Source organism: Vipera berus (assembly GCF_964194415.1).
Source record: "Vipera berus genome assembly, chromosome: 2".
NCBI classification, from domain to species: domain Eukaryota; kingdom Metazoa; phylum Chordata; class Lepidosauria; order Squamata; family Viperidae; genus Vipera; species Vipera berus.
The window spans coordinates 133,043,088-133,061,945 of NC_138203.1; the positions used below are offsets into that span (position 1 = coordinate 133,043,088).

General features: G+C 40.5%; 1 protein-coding gene across 16 annotated transcripts in view; it reads right to left on the minus strand.

Annotated features, from left to right (window-relative positions):
* The window catches only part of R3HDM2 (R3H domain containing 2), a 183,738-nt gene that overhangs the window by 17,897 nt on the left and 146,983 nt on the right, over positions 1-18,858 (minus strand). For 11 of the 16 annotated variants that reach the window (XM_081318276.1, XM_081318286.1, XM_081318284.1 and 8 more), the window contains 3 exons: positions 16,185-16,286; positions 12,647-12,889; positions 1,167-1,293 (listed from right to left, as the gene is read on the minus strand). In XM_081318276.1, the coding sequence (XP_081174402.1) occupies positions 1,167-1,293; positions 12,647-12,889; positions 16,185-16,286 (472 nt within the window). The remainder of the gene's footprint in view (positions 1-1,166; positions 1,294-12,646; positions 12,890-16,184; positions 16,287-18,858) is intronic. The other 5 variants (XM_081318282.1, XM_081318283.1, XM_081318279.1 and 2 more) reach the window with 2 other exon arrangements.

The following is an 18,858-nucleotide window of genomic DNA, read 5'->3' on the forward strand; positions in this document are numbered from 1 at the left end:
GTTCTGTGTTCAAGCCAGCCAGTCAGCAATGGGGCACATTTACCCTTTCAGATGGGATGGGGAAACCCTTGGGAGTTTGCTCCTGAAGATTTTTTTTTCTCTCTCTCTCTCCAAATGGAAGGAGAGCTATCCTGAACATAATTTTATCTGCCTTGGCCACCTCCGTAGCAAGGTATAATATCTTTTTTTCTTCTTCAGCGCCCTTCTTAAGAATATGTAGGAAAATTGACTTATGTGTGGATGGTGTGGCCAATTTTCTCTGACCGGTGAACTGCACTATTGTAATATGATTTTCAGAACTGATCAAATATTTCGGAATTTAAGCAGGTGGAAAGCCAAAGAAGCTCAGCTAATACGAGAACCAAACTGCACACTGGCTGAACGCAACAGCTGCTAACATTGCAACTGTTGTGGGCTTGCCTCCCCACTTCTCTAAAACGTCTAGGACAGGGGTAGGCAACCTCGGCTCTTTTATGAGTCATGGACTTCAACTCCCAGAATTCCTGAGCCAGCCAGAGCCTTGGTGGAGCAGTGGGCTAATGCCTCCTTAAGTAACACCAGCTACCTGCAATTAGTGCAGGTTCGCATCCCACCAGGCTCAAGGTTGACTCAGCCTTCCATCCTTCGAGGTAGGTAAAATGAGGACCCAGATTGTTGGGGGCAATAAGCTGACTTTGTAATAATGCCACTTGTGGGGGCCCGAAAGCCCTAATAAGCAGGCATATACATAGAATGAAGGCTACTGCTAAGCACATTGGTTTGTGCTTAAATTGTAAGCCGCCCTGAGTCTTCGGAGAAGGGTGGGATATAAATGGGATTAAAATAAATAAATAAAATAAATAAATGCATGGAAATTCCTTAGAAGGCAAGAGCTTAAGGCATATGCAACCTGCTCATGCCTTACAGCTGAGGTAAACTTGCCCTCACAAAGATCTTCAATGCCTCTAGGATTCAAGCCCTATAAATAGGATGACTTCTTTGGGTTCCAAGAAAGGGCAAGATGGCTTAGCTCTCCCTGGCAACACTGAATAAGGATCCCCCCCCCTCTCTCTCTCTCTCTCTCACACACACACACACACACACACACACAGACACACACACACACACACACACACAGACACACACACAGCCTTCTCTGCATGAAGGCTGCTCATCTGGAGACTTACCAGGCTGTTGGGACTGTTGAGGCAGCTGTTGGCTACGCTGGGGGCTGTAAGCCACCGGATGCGAGAGCGGCCGGTACTGCTGGCTGGAGTTTGGGTACTGCCCAGGAGGGTAGTAAGAAACCTGAATCTGTCAGAAGGATAAAGGATGTTGTCAGAGAAGAAAAACAAAGGACAAGAGGCTTCCCGGCAAGTCCAAGACAGGGGCTTCAGCTCTCAGACAGAGGCAGTTAGCATCAAGAGGTCTTCACTGTTAGCTTTGTTAGTAAGTGTGGTTGCGTTACACGTAATGATGGCACATTACTAAGAGTGGGTCCGGAGGACAAGACAGAAAGAAAGAAAGCAAACAAGCTTCGGTGAGGGAAAGCCAGTCTCTCACTGCAACCTCCTGAAAGAAAACTCAGTCTTAACCCTGACAACAAAAACAAAGTGTATCCACGCATACGTACAGATATTCCTCGACCTACGACCTTTAATTTGAGCCTGGCAATTACGGTTGTAAGTCATGACAGCCGTAAAGTGGGTCATCACATAACTGAACGCAATTTTATGTATATTTATTTATTTATTTATTTATTTATTCATTCATTCATTCATTCATTCATTCATTCATTCATTTGCAGCAGCAGCAGCAGAAGCCATAAAGTGAATGTAGCGGTCATAAAGTGAAGTTTGTGATGAGGGTGTTTCCCCCCCCCCCCAGAAACCAGAAGTAAATGTGTTTCCAGACAAAATGAATAAATAATCGTAAATTGCAGTTATGTGACCACAGAGTACTGCAAAATGGCTGTAAATGCAGATCAGTGCTAAGCACCCAAACTCCAGTCACAAGACTGCATGTGGGGGGGTGGGGGGTGTAGGGGAGATGTTGTAACTTTGGAACAGGTCATAAGTAGCTTTAGGGGAGGGTCTGTTGGGGGGGAAAACAGTTGTTAGTTGAGGACTACCTGTATTCAAAATACTCATTATTAGCTAAATGTCAGTGGAGATTCTCAGTCATCCAGGTCATGGTTGCCCCAAAGGTGGTTTTTCAAGAGGCAACGGGACTTTCTTGTTTTTCTTCAGGTCTGAAGAAGAAGCTGAAGAAGCTTCTTGGTTGAGAAGCGAAACGTCTTTAAAGAAAAACAAGAAAGTCCATCTGGGGCTAATAATGGGACTCATTATTACTTTTTTAAAAAGTAATTTTTACTAGAGACTTTTTTTTGCAAAGTGAAAACAGTAAGATTGCATCATTGCTCCCTTCTTTTCATCTTCTACATTTTCTAATCATCAAACCCAAAGATTACAAGTTCATTGTTTTCAGGGGGGGGGGGGAAATCCGTAAAGGATTTGTAGTCATTGACAAATGTGGTTATGGTCTTTTCTCTGATTAAAAAGTCATTTTGGCCCTCTCTGCAAATTAGGTCCTCATCAATCATTCCTCCCTACAGGCATTTTGGAATTTTTCCATCTTTTTTGTATATAATCATCTTACTGCACTTACTGTGTAACTATAATTATTACTTCTTCATGCTAAGCACCATTATTGCAAGATCGCATGATGCTATTTTATATTTATCTTTCAATAAAATATTAAAATGGCCCCAAATAGGACCAGATTGTGTTTATTCTTGCTTGCGCTCTCACAGCTTTAGGTAAGACCACAGAATCTTGCACGGTTTTAGTGAAATCATAAGATCACATTTGATACTTCATGTTTTTAATTTCATTTTTAAAAATTATTGAAGTTTGGCAAGTGCCACCTGTAATCTGCCAAGATCTATATTGCAATCGTCAACATGGATGGTATTTTGAAAAGATACAAAAATAGTAAGCTATGGACGTAGACAGTGTAACTGGAAATGTTTAAATAGGGGTGTAATTTTCTTATGGAGTGACTCTGGATCTTGTTTAATGTGGCTAGCTAGGTGAAGGCTGCATCTGTTCCTCATAACTGGAAGAAGGTCACTGTTGTTCTCTTATACCAGACATGTCAAACACAAGGCCCGGGGGCCGGATCCGGCCCACGAAGTGGTTTCATGTGGCCCACGAAGCCATCCTGGAAACAGTGAGGGAACGGCCCTCACTGCCTTGGCCCTGGCCCAGAGACCCTCCTTCTGCCAGAGACCCTCAGATCTGTCCCACTCCTGCCCAGGCCCCCATAGGCACCCTTGATGCCAACGATGTAGAGCTGGCCACGCCCACCCAGTAGGCCATACACACTCTAGCCACGCCTACCCAGTAGGCCACACCCACCCGGTCCCCTGAGGGCAACCGCAATGCTGATGCGGCCCTCAATGAAATTGAGTTTGACATTTGTCTTATACAAATGGAAATAATATACAATAAGGTTATAATATAGAGGGGATTGTTTCTTATGCTGGGGAAGATTATCAGTTGAATTCTGATTGAAAAGAAAGGAGAGGTTTACAGTAAGTAAAACTTGGGAAGTGCAGTGCAACTTTAAGCCCAGAAGGAGGATGTGGTCGTGCTCTGGGTGGTCTCATTAGTGAAACAATGTCACTAGAATGCAGGCTTTCTCTATAATGGTGTCTCTTTTGCAGAACAGTTTCCCTAGAAATACGGTATGGACAGACCGAACCCTGTTGGTCTTTCAGAGGCCTGTGAAAACCTGAGTCTTCCAAGCACTGATAATAATAATAATAATAATAATAATAATAATAATAATAATAATAATAATAATAATAATAATAATAATAATAATAATAATAATAATAATAATAATAATAATAATTATAATAATAATAATAATTATGATGATGATGATGATGATGATGATGATGATGATGTAGTAGTAGTAGTAGTAGTAGTAGTTGGAAGGGACCTTGGAGGTCATCTAGTCCAACCCCCTGCTCAGGCAGGAAACCCTATACCATTTCAGACAAGTGGCTGGCCAGTCTCTTAAAAACTTCCAGTGTTGGAGCATTCACCACTTCTGGAGGCAGGTTGTTCCACTAGTTAATTGTTCTCACTGTCCGGAAGTTTCTCCTGACAGTTACAACAATTAACCAGTGGAACAACCTGCCTCCAGAAGTGGTGAATGCTCCAACACTGGAAGTTGATATGGATGGAGTTCTGGTGCGGTTTGATGAGCTGATAATGTGATTTTAGGGGCCTCAATCAGCTTCTTTTGAACTGAACTCACTTATTTGCAGTTTGTCTTTCTTTCTTTGTCTTTCACCTCTCAAGATGGTGAATACCTAGTACTCCTTCCACCTCCATTTTCCCCACAACAACCCTGTGAAGTGCATTGGGCTAAGAGAGAGTGACTGGCCCAAAGTCACCCAGCTGGCTTTCAAGTCTCACGCAGGACTAGAACTCATGGTCTTCAGTTTCTAGCCTGGTGCTTTAAACACAAGACCAAACTGACTCTCAGTCTGAATTTTTAATTCAACATGTATGGTTATATTTTAAGGGGCGTGATGGCTCAGCGGTTAAAGACGCTGACAGTCCAGGACTTCCAGGCCTGCGCAGCAGCTCAGCAGTCAAGAGGTTCGGGACTCCGTGCCGTTCGGCTGAGTTTTTTCCTGTTGTTGTTGTCAGTTGCGAAGTCGTGTCCGACCCATCACAACCCTATGGACAACGTTCCTCCAGGCCTTCCTGTCCTCTACCATCTGCTGGAGTCCATTTAAGCTCACGCCTACTGCTTCAGTGACTCCATCCAGCCACCTCATTCTCTGTCGTCCCCTTCTTCTATTGCCCTCAACCTTTCCCAGCATTAGGCTCTTCTCCAGTGAGTCCTTCCTTCTCATTAGGTGGCCAAAGTATTTGAGTTTCAACTTCAGGATCTGGCCTTCTAAAGAGCAGTCAGGGTTGATCTCCTCTAGGACAGACCAGTTTGAATGCTTTGCGGTCCAAGGGACTCGCAGGAGTCTTCTCCAGCACCATAGTTCAAAGGCCTCAATTCTTTGGCGCTCAGCCTTTCTTATGGTCCAACTTTCACAGCGATACATTGCAACTGGGAAGACCATAGCCTTGACTATACGTACTTTTGTTGTCTGCTTTTTAGTGTGCTGTCTAGATTTGCCATAGCTTTCCTCCCCAGGAGCAAGCGTCTTTTAATTTCTTGGCTGCAGTTCCCATCTGCGGTGAACTTGGAGCCCAGGAAAATAAAATCTGTCACTACCTCCATTTCTTCCCCATCTATTTGCCATGAATTGAGAGGGCCTGATGCCATGATCTTGGTTTTCTTAATGTTGAGTTTCAAGCCCACTTTTGCACTCTCCTTCTTCACCCGCATCAAGAGGCTCTTTAGTTCCTCTTCACTTTCTGCCATTAGAGTGGTATCATCTACATATCTTAGGTTGTTGATATTTCTCCCGGCAATCTTAATTCCAACTTTTGATTCATCTAGCCCTGCCTTTCTCATGATGTGCTCTGCATATAAGTTAAATAAGCAGGGCGACAGAATACAGCCTTCCTGTACTCCTTACCCAATTTTGAACCAATCCGTGGTTCCGTGTCCAGTTCTCACTGTTGCTTCTTGACCCGCATATAGGTTTCTAAAGAGACAAATAAGATGGTCTGGTACTCCCATCTCTTCAAGAACTTGCCACAGTTTGTTGTGATCCACACAATCAAATGCTTTAGCATAGTCAATGAAGCAGAAGTAGAAAGCAGCTTTCTCCATGATGCAACGTATGTTGGCAATTTGATCTCTAGTTCCTCTGCCTCTTTGAAATCCTGCCTGTACTTCTGGTAGTTCTTGATCCACGTACTGCTGGAGTCTAGCTTGCAGGATTTTAAGCATAACTTTACTAGCACATGAAATGAGTGCAATGGTGGGAAAGTTTGAACATTCTTTGGCACTGCCTTTCTTTAGAATTGGAATGAAAACTGACCTTTTCCAATCCTGGGGCCAGTGTTGAGTTTTCCAAATTTGCTGGCAAATTAAGTGTAGCACTTTTACTGCATTGTCTTTTAAGATTTTGAATAGCTCAACTGGAATACTGTCACCTCCACTAGCTTTGTTGTTGCTCAGATTTCCTAAGGCCCATTTCACTTCACATTCTAGGATGTCTGGCTCAAGGTCAGTGACCACCCCATCGTGGTTATCAGGGACATTAAGCTCGTTCTTGTATAGTTCTTCTGTGTAATTTTGCCACCTTAATCTCTTCTGCCTCTGTTAGGTCCCTGCCATTTTGGTCCTTTATCATGCCCATCTTTGCATGAAACGTTCCCTTCATCTCTCAAATTTTCTTGAAGAGATCTCTGGTCTTCCCTATTCTATTGTTTTCTTCTATTTCTTTGCACTGTTCATTTAAGGGGGCATTCTTATCTCTTCTAGCTATTCTCTGGAATTCTGCACTCAATTGGATGTATCTTTCTTTTTCTCCCTTGCCTTTTGCTTCCCTTCTTTCCTCAGCTATTTGCAAAGCTTCCTCAGACAGCCATTTTGCTTTCTTGCATTTCTTTTTCTTTGGGATGGATTTAGTTGCTACCTCTTGTACAATGTTGCGAACCTCCATCCATAGTTCTTCAGGCACTCTTGTCTTATCAGTTCTAATTCCTTAAATCTATTTGTCACCTCTATTGTATATTCATCAGGGATATGATTTAGTTCATACATGAGTAGCTTAGTGTTTTTCCCTACTTTCTTCAATTTAAGCCTAAATTTTGCAACGAGAAGGTCATGGTCTGAGCCACAGTCAGCTCCTGGTCTTGTTTTTACTGACTGTATAGAGCTTCTCCATCTTTGGCTGCAGAGCATATAGTCAATCTGATTTCTATCTTGACTGTCTGGTGATGTCCATGTGTAGAGCCGTCTCTTGGGTTGTTGGAAAAGTGTTTGCTATGACCATTGTATTCTCTTGACAAAGTTCTATCAGCCTGTGCCTTGCTTCATTTTGTACTCCAAGGCCAAACCTGCCTGTTATTCCACTTATCTTTTGGCTTCGTACTTTAGCATTCCAATCCCCCATGATAATAAGGACATCACTTTTTGGTGTTGATGCTATAAGGTGCTATAGGGCTTCATAGAATCAGTAAATTTCATCCTCTTCAGCACCAGTGGTTGGGGCACAGACTTGGAGTACTGTGATATTGAATGCTTTGCCTTGGATTCGCACTGAGATCATTCTGTCATTTTGGGGATTGTATCCCAGTATTGCTTTTCCTACTCTTTTATTGATTATCAAGGGTACTCCATTTCTTCTGAGGGATTCTTGCCCACAGTAATATACCTGATGGTCTGCTGAGTTAAATTCACCCATTTCTGTCCATTTTAGTTCTTCCTGTTAGGGGACCCTAAATGGGCCAGAAGCCACCCTGAAGAGGCGGTAAAGAAGGAAGTAAGTCCCGGGGACCTCTGAGAGATGGCAGTCGACCCGATCAGGCCAGGAGAAGCCTTCCGGAACCAACAGGAGAAAGGCTAGCCTAATTTCAGAGTCTAGCCCAAGCTGCAAGCAACCGAAGTCAAAAGCACTATTTTAAGCTGATTGTAAACAGCACATTTGAATCTGGGTAAGAACATCGATTTTCTCTATCCTACTTATCAACTTTCCTGAAGAAAAAAAAATCCCAAGAAGCAAAAAACCTCCGAAAGTAAAGGAGGGGGATTTTTGCCACACCCTTTTACTAACGGAGGCAGCGAATTAAAGCTTTTATGGAGGACCAAAATGTATTGAAATGAAATGAAATTACTATAAAACCTGAATTTGGATAAATTTGAAATTACTGAATGGTTAAGATTCTCATTTTAAAGGCAATTTGTTCATTTTGAAAAATAAACCAGTGCTAACATCTAATGGTGGATGAAGACTACGACAGCTATGGCTTTCATGCAGGACTTGGCAAAATCTGGAAAAAACTAATCTCTACTTGTGACCTTCAAAGCTCTAACAATAGAGAACAGCTGTGGAAAAAAAGAAAACAAACTGGGCTTCAGACAAAGTGAGACTTACAAACTTCAGGGAACAAAAGAAAAACTTTTTTGAACTTTCTGGATTACAAGTATCTATTTAACTCTGACCTCAAAGCTATTTGCAGAGAAAAGAAAATTATTGGTCATCATGAAAATCAGAGATTTATAGAAAGAATCTATCAAGAAAAATAAATACTTTTCAAGAGGAGACACATGGTAAGTTGCAACTAATTCAAATAACAATGACTTCAAACCATAAAGAAATCCAAAATAACTTTGAAAATATAAACCCATTCATTTCCAATTTAACTTTATAACAAAAAAAATCCCAGGAAACAACAGAGAAGGAACAGATAAAACAGACAACTGAATACAAATTTGAGGATAGAGCCTTAAAGATGGAACCTAACAAAACAAAGAAGTATGATTTAACCCAAGTGGAAAAAATTTACAAGAAATACTGGATTTGGAAAAGACAACTTATACTTTACACCACAAAACAAATTTGAGGATAAGAAAAAAGATTGGACAAAATAGACTGCCAGGAAAAACACTAAAATTGGAGAGACAAAAAATGATAAGAGAAGCAGAGAGGAAAAGATTTTCAACAAAAATGAATGGGCAAATGCCTCTCACAAAGATATTGTACTTGACTTACCTTTTATATCTACAGTAACACCTACAAGAATATGGAAAGATTCTTTGATTCAGCAGAACATATTACGAAAGATACTGGGCAAAAGAAAAAGGCGAAAATTGAAAATTAAGAAAATAGACGATGGGGCCTATCAGAGAGAATATTTAAAAAAGAAACGCCTGTTCAAATATGGTTAAAGAAATAGAAAAATTTTAGATGTGAATTTGACTTTAAAAGGGAAGGGCCCCTTAAGTAACGTAGTATCTTCTTTTTCTTCTTCTTTTTTTATTTTATTTCTTGATATGAATAATATAAGAGTTGGAATGGCTTATATAAAGGAAATGCTTTAGATATCTAAAGGTGATTGACTTTAACAAATTTACAATGGATTAAAAAATGTTTTGAGTAAGAGTTAAAAGACTAGAGGACTAGATTTATTAAATGGAATGTTTAAAGATTAAATATATTTTTAATTATGATAAAAAGAACGAAAAAACTTTGGAAATAAATATGTATTAGAGTATAGGAAATAGGGATTTTAAGTAGCATACTATCTTTTTATTTTTATTTTATTCTTATTCTTATTTTCTTTTTTTAGTCTTATTTATTCCTTAAGAAAGGTAAAAGTATTGGGTTGGCTTACATGAGAAAAAATAGACTTAAATATTTAAATGTAATTAACTTTGAGAAAATCTTAAACCAGTAAGAATGTTTTGAACATTGTGGGAAAAACAAATGTAAACAAGAACTGTAAACAGGATCTATGATGAGACAACCAGAATGACTAGATAGAAAAGGAGTATTATATTGATGTGATTATTATCTGTAGAAATAATAGAAAATGTTTATACTCAATTGTCATTCATTAAAACAACAATAATTCTATTAACTTAAGGTTGGTAAAAGAGAACTTTATGGGAAAAAGAGGAAATCAAGTAAAGTTGTTATGTGGATTATAGATTATAGAAATCAACTGTTAGTGAATGTTTCTTAAATGTAAACCCAGACAACACAGTTTACCGAATATTAAGGTGCTTATGTTAAAAAATTAATAAAACATATTTTTTTAAAAAAACAAAGACGCTGATAGCCCGTGTTCAAGACCCAACTCTGCACAACTGGGTAAGCTCCCATTATTTTTCTCAGTTCTTGCCCACCTAGCAGTTCGAAAACATGCAAATGCCAAGTAGATTAATAGGTACCACTTTAGTGGGAAGGTTCCATGAATCTTTGTCATATAGCCACACTGACCACGTGACCACAGAAAATACCTTCGGACAATGCTGGCTCCCTTGGCCAAGAAACAGAGATAAGCACTGTGCCACAGAGTTGGACAAGACTGACAAGAAAACCTTTACCTTTAGCTGTATTTAATTTATGTTCAACATGCACAATTACTTGGGTAGAAGAGCAACTAAATAAAATAAAGACATAAATTTTGCTCTCTATCAAGTCACGGAAATATTTGTACATTTGTTGATTTAAAGGAAGTATATCATAAAAGTAAGTAGGCATGAATTATGGAATGTTTCCAATAAGGATAGTTTTAAATGAGAGAGGAGTGGCATTCAATGGAAGTAAAGTATTCCTAAAGAATAAATACAACCAGTTCTTATCTGGCATAGGTTTATGCAACACAAATTTGCTCATACATGATTGATGAATAGGGGAACGATGTCTACATAGCAAACATATGTTTGCTTATGCATAATTTTTCTGGGTTTCAATTCTGGGCTAGCCAGAAATGGCAGACAAATGTGGGAAGAAATGTTCAGTTAAATGCAGTGCCTTGCTGCTTTATTTATTGCCCACTCAAGTCAGTTACTATGCGTATGCTACTCTATTAGTGTCTATTGTGCTTCTCTCCTCATTTTGGGGTGTTTTTGCTGCTTAAGTGTCCTCCTCCCCTTTCCCAAAATGAGTAACCTAAAGTGCCGAAGAAATGTGCTGATGATAAGATTTCAAATAAAGAAAGACAAAGATTTGTTTTTCAAATGAAGAAAAGATTGAGATTCCCATAAGTTTTGATAGGAATAAAAGAATATATGATATTATACATTCTAATGGCCCACACGAGACAAGTTTTACAGCTAATTGGAAAAAGTGCTAAGAAAGTATTAGGATAATGAAGGTGTTTGAATTCTTAAGTGCTCGGCCTCTACAATCTATTTTTTTTCTAGCAGCCCTGCTATTTGTAGCATATTAGGGTTTCTAGGATCACAACTATTGTGACAAGGATTTTATAATGCTTAATGAATAGTTCATCACGAAACAAGGATGTGTAATGATACTTTAATGTACAGTATCTATGGCTAAGAAGTGCTTACGCTAAAATTACAGTAAAAACTGTTTATGACAAACTTACATTCAGGATGGGCTAATTAAAGACATGAACTTGACATGGATTGAGAATGTGTTTGCTTGTTTGTTTTTGTGCCTTTGAGTCAGTGCTGGCATCTGGCAACTGCAGTTTTCTAGGCAAGGGTTTTAGAAATGGCTTGCTCTTGCCTCCTTCCTAAGGCTGAGAAAGAGTGACTCACCCAAGGTCACCCAGCTGGCTTTGTGACTAAGATGGAACTAGAATTCAGTCTCCTGATTTTTAGCCTGGTACCTTAACAAAAAATGGGGGACAGATTATATGATGCAGTGAAAAGTAGGGATCTAAAAATTCATGTAGTAAAGAACAAAGAGATTGTAAGAGAAAGTAGGACAAACAAGTTGAAGTTATACATTAATAGCAAAAAAAAAACCTAGAGCAAACAAATGAAATGTTGTCCTTCAGAGGTATGTTTACTGAAGATGGAAAAATGGGTAACAGAAATGCAAATGCTGACAGAAAAGGTTGTAGGTAGCATGTGATCTGTTGTAATGAGTGAATATTTATTTTAAAAAAGTCAAAATGGCTCTTATATAAGAGTGTCTTTGTGTCATTGTTGTATGCAAGTGAGAGGTAGGAAACATATAAGTTGAATGTAATGAGAATGGGCTACTAAAGAAACGTATGGTAAAACAAGAGGACCTAGGGGTCAAGAATGGATGGATTAATTTAACGTAGACTGAATACAATTAGTAACCGATATGAAAGACTGGTGAAGTGAGTAGTCATGTAGAAAAAACTAATGAGGATCGAATTACAAATCAGATCTAAGATCTAAGAGTGACTGGGCTGAGGGGAAGGAAAGGTCCAGGAAAAGCACAGTTGGATGGAGTTAATAAGAGGCTCAAAAAAGGAACTGGTTAAAAAGTACAAAATGTAATGTATAAAGCCATGTATAGTTGTGGCAAGGAGCGAGGATTGTGTACAAGTCTAGAAAAGTATGGAGTGATACAGCGAATGGTTTGCGGAATTTTCATCAACATAGATGTAACTGTGTTTCCTTCTCTTTTTTAAACACTTATCTTAATTCCTTTTAAGACTCCTTAAAAGGGATTCCTTCCCTTCCCCCTTCCCCTTCCCTTCCCTTAATTCCTTTTGCTTACTATTTTTACTGTTTTTGTACTTTGCATCATACTGCTATCCTAACAGGGAACAGTATGATGGTTTAATATGTACGTCTTTTCAAAACTTTTCAAATTTTACTACCCTCAAGGTTTATCGTGAATTGAGAGCATACCGTTCTAATCTGTCTTGTGACGATCTTACATGAATCCTCTTACGATTCCCTTGGATCAATTTGCTTGGGGAAAAAGTAGTTCTGTTATGTTCCTCTTCCATTATGTTAAGCATTTTTGTGTAATAGCTTTTTAACTTTTAAACAGGTGACCCTAGTGCACATTGTCCCTTGAACATGATTCCCCCCAAACACATAGTGGTTTCTCCCAATTTTTCATTCCAGGTCAATAGGTGGAAGCTACGACTCGCCCTCTGTGCTATAATGGAATGTATACTGGTGGGCTACATACCATTTTGCTCTATCATAAGAAAACCATAGCAGAAGAGAGTCTGATTGAAGCGCTACCCCTACACCCAGTGCTGCTACTTACTTGCTGGGGAGGCTGCATATAGCTCTGGGGTTGGAGGATCTGCTGGGCGGGTGCCGTGTGCCCTGAGGCAGAGTAGTTGGAGGCAGTGATGGGCTGTCCTGGGGAAGCCATGATGAATCCTGTCTGCTGAGGATGCTGGGACATGATTGGCTGCTGGAACATGGCAGAGGATGGATCAGGTGCTTCAGTGGAACCTTGGCGGCTGAGGCTGATCTGTCCAAAAGGGTTACTGAGCTCATCAGCCTGTGGCCACACAAAGGAGAAAGAAAAATTTAAGTAGAAAAACTGGGCCCAGGAGGGTCTCCGTTAGCATGCAGAGTGCAAGCACCAACCGCCAGCACAGTGAAAACAGCATCAAGGCACCAGCAAAGCACACCAGTTAACAAGAATAAAGGTAAGGTAAAGGTTCCCCCGCACATGCGTGCTAGTCGTTTCCGACTCTAGGGGCCGGTGCTCATCTCCGTTTCAAAGCCGAAGAGCCAGCGCTTGTCCGAGGACATCTCCGTGGTCATGTGGCCGGCATGACTAGATGCCAAAGGCGCACGGAACGCTGTTACCTTCCCACTGTAGTGGTCCCTATTTTTCTACTTGCATTTTTATGTGCTTTTGAACTGCTAGGTTGGCAGAAGCTGGGAAGAGTAACAGGTGCTCACTCTGTTACGCGGCACTCGGGATTCGACCTGCCAAACTGCTGACCTTCTGATCAACAAGCTCAGCGTCCTAACCCACTGAGCCACATGCTCTGTGTCCAACCCAGAAACGTTCAAAGAAGACTAACTGACTACTTGGGCATTCCTAAAATATGCAGTACATTTTAAGCATTTGTTAAAAAAAAAGTGGGATATCTAGATATCATCTGCCTGAGTAAGATTTTGGAAACAGCACAATCGTCTTGGTATGTTCTTTTTAAGTAGTCTCTGTGATTGTAAATTAGCACTAGGCAAGCAAAGTCAGGCGTGGAGTTACTATTAGCAGGAGCACTTCTGTCTTTCCTGCTGAAAATTGTGGTGAAGAAAAGCAGAGCCACCAATTTCCAGTGACAAATAACAGCATTTGTTTCTCTCTAGTTTCCCAACAAGTTTCTCTGTAAACTGCTTACTAATCTAGAAGTCCTAGTGAACTACTATTGCCGCTCAGTAATATTATCAGAGTCTGTGTTTGGGAGGGGCAGGATAGCCTCTGTTGTGCTTGTATCTCTCCAACTGATGAACAATGATTGTCTTTACAATTCTCTTATTTCTCAAGTCTTAAGATCGGGTATAGCCAGGGAAAAAGCATCAGAAAAAAAGCTTCTTTTGAAATGGGAGTAGTGGAGCAAGATTATTCAGCCATCCCTCCTTTTAGTAGTATGAAGCTTCTGTCATACACAATCTGCCTCAGAAATGGAGCATATGAAAAACTGTTGCCTATTATAATAAGCAAAGCAAGAGAAAAGCAAAGGTCACCCGTTTTGCACAATCTCATCAGGAAGACAGGAGAAATGAGCGCCACCTGGTGACTGAAATGACCAGGTTCTAGCAAAATACAGCACAAGGAAGGTATCTCGGATACACAGGTAACTGCTTCAGGAACTTAATTCAGACACAGAATTGAGCAGCATCCTGTAAAGAGCCTACCCCAAGCTTCAGTTCAAATGATTCCCCTGTTTATTTTCAGGCTCTTTTCTATATTCCTTTCAGTGCAAGATCTTGTTCCCCCCCTCCCACCCCCAGCAAACTGACTTTTGAACTTATGCCATCACATCACATCACACTTGAAAGGTGGCATTGAGGGCAGTTTCTGAATATACCCTGGGTGACAAATAAAGGTATTTATTGCAGATAGACTTGGGAAACCATTTTCAGCTTTTTACAGGGCAATCCTGCAAAGGTTAACTCTTAAAACCCAAGTTAAAGCTAACATACTTTAGAAGAAGAGGAGTCTGTTCAACAGTGAGCTGAGAATCCTTGTCTCAGATGGAAAAACAAACAGACTTCCCCCCCCACACACACAACATCTAAACATGTTATCTTTACGGTCTCACTCATCACCTATTCCCCTATTTTTTACAACAGAAACTGGCACATAAGAAATCTACAGCTCTTTAGAGCTGGTCCCTTCATTTCTCTAACAAAAGACAGACATAGCATTCACTCTTATAATCCTATGCAGGAGCTGGGATGGAGAGGCAATGAAAAACAGGGAAAGGATGAAAAGGTGGACTCTGGTCATCTGCCATCTTGGATGTTATAGGCACTCCTCAAAAGGCAAGCAATATCCAGAGTCCGTCAGAGTTGGGCAATTATAAGAAATTTAAATAACCAAACTCCTCTTTTTTTATCAGTATAGAAAAACACAGCTGGTTTGAGAATTACACCATACTTTCAAAGCTGTGATAGCATGGTATAGAAAATGGTTAAGTTATTTGGTACTAAGGTATCAGCGCTCAAGTTCTCAACGAACCATGGAGCTCCTAGTGTAAATCCCTCCTTTCCCTGCAACCTACATCTCAAGATTACTGCTGTGGAAATAAAGTTGGGGGGGGGGGAGATCCCATTTGTGGCACCTTGCGCTTTCAAAGGAAAGATGGGATATGCAATAGATGCAATAAAGAACGGCAATTAAAATGACCGCCACCATAATAATAACATCCTTTCGTAGGTAACATCTGGATCTCATCCAACAATGTAGCAAGCTCATTCCTGTTGTGTTATAATATAAACAATTGCTGTACTTTGAAAATATTTTAAAGCAGTGGTCCCCAGCCTTTCTGGCTTAGTGGCTCAACGGGGTGGGGGGGATAGGGAATGGTTCTCGGTGTGGCAGACATGTGCGTGAGCGCAAGCACCCGCCACTTGAACAAGTGGAGCTGCGTGCACACACGCTCACCCGCCACTTGTGCGTTCTGGTTCCCGGGACCCGTCTTAAAGTAAAGCCAGAGACAGTGGTGGTAGTGTGCAATAGCGTAATAATGTGCGGGAAAGACCTGGGGAGAACAGGCCAAGTAATGCTGCCAAGGGAACAGTGCAAATAAGAGACCACTTAAGTCTCCAGCTAGATAATTGGGCGGGCAAGAGGCTGAGAGAGATCTTTCCTAGTTTCTCATGCATTAAAGCAGACATGTCATGTGACGTCGCGCGACGTATCGGAGGTTTTTCCCCATTGCTGGCAAATGGGATGGGCGCCATTTCCTCGTGACGCGTCTGGCCCACGGGCCGGCAGTTTGACACCCCACCCCCACCCCGCATTCAAGGAAATGGAAAAGGGGAGGGGAATTATGCTTTTCGACTTACAAGTTTCTGTTAATGTAGTTTTACAATAAAGCAGAAATAGCTCAAACGGTTGCATTTCCTGGTCTGTTCTACCTAGTAAGGCTGACAAATAGCTCAGTGCTGCATTACAAGAGAAAAAAAATCCCATGTATTATACTTTTATTGCCTTTAAAAGGACTCCCCAAAGCCGTTGGTAAGATCAGCTTGGGTGCATGATACACATGTGGATAAGCAAAGCAGAAATATACGCAGAGAGAAAAGACAGCAAGATATAGGGTTTTTAATACCATGTTGTACTGCTGGGGTGGAGAGACTGGCAGGAGGACTTGGGGACAGGAGCTTGGAGAGTACTGAACTGGCTGCGGAGAGGACTGCAATGCTGGGACCGGCTAAGGGATGAGCAGGAAGGGAAAAGAGAGGGGAGAAGGGGAAGAAAGAGGCATGAGAAAAGGGAGGGGAAAAAGGGGAGGAGAAAAGGTAGAAGGTTAGTAACTGTATATACATACAGATAAGCAATTTAAAAGCTCCACCAGTGATTGAGTTCTTCCCTTACCCCCTCCCCATCTATTTTAAAGAGGAAAAAAAGAGAGAAAGAAATGGGTGCTCTGGAAAATATTTGGTCAGAGGGAAAGGACAGGAGGAATTGCATGGTCTTGGATCTCTGGGGAAACCGAGATATATACATATGTATTTTACCCTAGCATTTCCCCGCAAGGCATATCTATATATCTATATGTGTGTCTGAGTCTGTGTCTGTCTGTCTGTCTCTCTCTCTCTCTCTCTCTGTGTGTGTGTGTATCCCAGCAGAAGCAAGTGTGCATACATCCAGCCAGCCTCGTAAAAAAGAATAAGCTGGACAACCAGGTCTTGAGCACACTGCAGAGTACAGGTAGCAAACTTCTCCACCTACATCTTAGACCACCTTGCCGATTCTTTGCAGAGGGAAAAAGCAGTAGTTTCAACTCCAATCAGAACAACGGTTTATCCACTTCTACATGGGAATTTTTTACACAATCCGCAATTCTACGCTGCCCACTAGGCTGGAGCACATCCATTGAAAGCAACTCAGAATAAAGGCAAGCTTACTTATTCAAAACGCTTCCTCTGTTTTTCTCATAGTCAGAGAGCAAAAGGGGATAAATATCATCGGATGGTCTAGACTAGGGATGCAGTTAAGTAAGGGGAATAAAACGGGAGTAAATAGTTGGTAAGTTATTTTGTGGATGTCTCCATAGGCTTTTAGGAAAATATCAAAAGTCTGTACATTCTAACAAGTCAGGAAAGTAAGGGCCCATCCCAACCTGGGCATCCTCCAGGTGGATGTACTTCAATTTCCAAAACTGTCAGCACCAGCAATGCTGGCTGGAGGATTTAACAAGTTGAAGTCAATACTTCCAAATATTGCTCAGGTCAGGGAAAGCTGAACCCCTCCTATAGGTTTTAAAAAATTATATTGCTTTGGGTTCTTTTTTCTACTTGGAAACATGAAGGACTAAAAACCAGAACAAAGGAAGTTCCCTTTTCACACAATAAGACACAAATACAAAATATGCTTTCTGAGAACATGCTATTACCTGGGGTGGAACACTGGAGGTCTTTAACAAATAAAGATGACTAACTTTAACAAATAAGGGTGATGAAGTGAGTCCGATTTCATCAATAAGATTATAAAGTTTAAAGATTAAAAGGCAATATTGGCTATAAGTGAAAACACATTAATACAACTTACACTTTATGCCTCCCCATCCCATTTCTAGCTTTATATACCTTATCATGCTTAATGAAGTTATTGAAAACTTGCTCACTTTATGCTTGCCTTAATATAAAATGGAATTTCCAAATGTATTATTGTTTCTTCAATCTGATAGGAATGCTTATATCTCTTTCCCCCTTTAAAAGGAATCTAAATCCAAATGACAGAATCCTTCTGTTTTTCTAATCATAGGTTCTATTCTATATTATAGTTATGTACAAGATTATAACATAGTAAATATTTATGCATTCGTGTATTTATTTATATCCTGCCTTTATAAATAACTTAGAGTGATGAATGTACTAATACCCCTTCCTCCTATTTTCCCACAACAACCCTGTGAGGGTTGGGCTAAGAGAATGACTGGCCCAATCTTACTCAGCTGGCTTTCATGCCCAAATACATAACATCATCTGTCTTAGTGAGTGTGGGGTTTGCTCTGTTTATATACAGTAACTTCCCCTGCAAGTGTGTGTGTGTGTGTGTGCGCGCACACGTGCGCATGCGTGTATCTGGTGTTTGTGTTTCTCTTTTCTTTGGTATTTTTTTGATTAGTGTATAGTTTTCTACTCTTTTGTTTGCTTGATTGTTTTGTATTGTATTGTTTTCTGCTTTGTCTGGTGTTAATCCCTACTTATCTGGATGTTGGCTGCTGATGCATTCTGATATTTTGGTTTCCTTATTAGCTTTTTTACTGTCACTTTTGATTGGTGTGTAAACATGGTTTATCTCTATCTGTTCATTGATGGCTGATCTGTCAGAGCGCCAAGCTTCTAGGAATTTGCTAGTGTTTTTCGTAGGATATTCACAGCTGGTTGAGTCTGTCTATGTGTCATAAAAAATTAAGAAGTTCCCATTGTATCTTTTGAGTTGGTGGTGTTGGTGTTCATGAATGCACCCTGCTAGTCTTCTGCCTGTTTGTCTAACATAGTGTTGGAGTCCTTATACTCTTCTCTTCTTGGGCTACTGGATCATTTGGCTAACTTAAAATATTCTGAAGTGCTTTAGTTGATTTGTGTGCTATGATGATAATGTGTGATGTAACAGTCTGTTGGTTGTTTCTGAGATGTTTTCGATGCATGGGTGTATTATCCTTTTTTTAAGTTTGTGTTGGTTGTGCATTGAGTGGTCAATTTTTTGATGAAGCTGCATGGATTCTTTTGCTAGCTGTGGTTCTATGATGTAAAGGGTGCTATGACCTCAACTGA